We start from the raw sequence: 1,770 nt of genomic DNA, 5'->3' as shown, positions 1-1,770 counted from the left end.
GGCGCGTCGAGCGTCGCTGCACGACTCCCGTCTTGAGTGCTTTGTTCAGTGTGAAGACATAGATGCCGGTGGCGTCGGACAAGTCACGCATCGTGCTCCGTTGTTGATGAGGTACTTCTTCAATTGCCGCTTTTATCTCGTCGATTGTGTATCGGGCCTTGCGTCCGACGCGGCCCTTTTTCAACGTGTTTGTTGACCCTTTTTTGTAGCGTCTCCACAAAATTCGAACAGTGCTGCGGTGCAAGCGGAAGCGGGATGCCACGGCCTTGATTGTCCCGTGTGGTAGCTTGCCCATGCAGAGGCTGTCTTGGAGCACGGTTACTATTTCACGCTTGGCTTCTTCGCACAACTCCCGTTGCGTGCGTCGGGCCGAACTCATCGCGGGAAAATTAAAAGTGGTCACACGGCCCCCAGTTTTATTGTTTTTAACCATGATTTATTTAAATATATTCGGTGGTGGTTATGCCTTGTCGATTTTGAACTCCAAAATCTCGTTTTGGCGCTCTGCTGCCAATGGATGTCACCTCCAGTTTTCTATTCTCTATTTGTTACAGTTTTCAGTATCGAATTTGGACTAGAAATATATTTTTGGGGTCACTTGAAGTCGAAATGGTGGCAGTACTGATCTCCCCCCACTTCGAAACGGAGCACAATATGCATATTACACAGAAAATAAAATTCTACAGGTACCCTTTACTACAACAATAAACCATTCTCCATCATTTGAATATACCCGAGGAATATATGTATACAAACTTTATCAAGTTTGACCCGTTTCGAAGTCGGGGGAGATCAGTATTGCAAAACAGAGCAAGGATCTTTGGTACAGCTTAATTTGAAATTGCAACTGCTGTAGCTTGGTGGTGCATCTGCATGGATGCGAGAGGTCACCAGTTCAATTCCAGTTTGTGCCGATTTTTTCCCTTTTTCCTGTTTGTCTCGTCGTCGGTGGACACGCTTGCAATGCCTACGCGGACACGAGGCATCTACGTCGAGATGTGTTGGGTCGGGACTATCGAGGGGACATTTGATTTCGCGGGGGCGATTGCCGTTCTCAAGCAGGCTGCTTCGCTCAACTCGCAGGTGCTCGCCTTTCGAGGGCTAAGTGTGTTGAAGCATCGTGTCAGCTGCTTGCGCAACTTGCCCGTGAGAGATCTGACTTGATGACACGTTCACCATTCAATGGTCTACCAGGACTAGCACTGCACCGACGAAAACTCTGCCGACAGCGACATGGAGAATGCCGCAAGAACTGCGAAAGGTTCTGCAGCGCATTTGTACTACCTCTGTTATGCAAATACTGCAAGCGAACATTCAGGACTATTCAAATTTGAAGATAACATGAATCTAAATATAGTAACTTTTACAGCTCATCAATCTTCAATGTGGTCAACAGGTTTGCTACCTCTTCTAATCTATCCTCTTCCTCGAGTCGCAAATTCATCAATGATAAAGCCATTTCGTCCTCTGGTGTCAATGCACTTATGGGTATCTTGTAGCGATTGCAACCGTTGGCCTCGATGACGACAAGCATGATTCGCCTGAGGGTCAAAAACGTCTTCTCCAGCTTCGAGGGGGACAGCATAAGAAAAGAGCACTTCACGGAAGCAATGAGTTCTTCCATGCTGCGGCATTCCAGCGTCTGCTGCAGGGATTGAATAGAGTTAAAGAAACCCAAATCCAGGACGTTCATATCCGGCGATTGAGCTGGCTGGTTTTCGATGCGGATCGTCCAACCACCGTCTTCGCTGGCCGTGACAAACTCGGCAT

At 47.8% G+C, this 1,770-nt stretch overlaps 1 protein-coding gene across 1 annotated transcript; it reads right to left on the bottom strand.

Moving 5' to 3' along the window:
* Nucleotides 1-1,363: 1,363 nt before the first annotated feature.
* On the bottom strand, nucleotides 1,364-1,693 carry H310_05649 (hypothetical protein; the record flags this gene model as incomplete). Its single annotated transcript, XM_008870415.1, has 1 exon — nucleotides 1,364-1,693. The coding sequence occupies one exon, from the start codon at nucleotides 1,691-1,693 to the stop codon at nucleotides 1,364-1,366; it is 330 nt and encodes a 109-aa protein (XP_008868637.1).
* Between the last annotated feature and the right edge of the window lie 77 nt (nucleotides 1,694-1,770).

The sequence above is a fragment of the Aphanomyces invadans genome (genome assembly GCF_000520115.1).
Source record: "Aphanomyces invadans strain NJM9701 unplaced genomic scaffold supercont1.9, whole genome shotgun sequence".
Taxonomy (NCBI): Eukaryota; Oomycota; class Saprolegniomycetes; order Saprolegniales; family Verrucalvaceae; genus Aphanomyces; species Aphanomyces invadans.
This window is presented reverse-complemented; position numbering and strand designations above follow the sequence as displayed.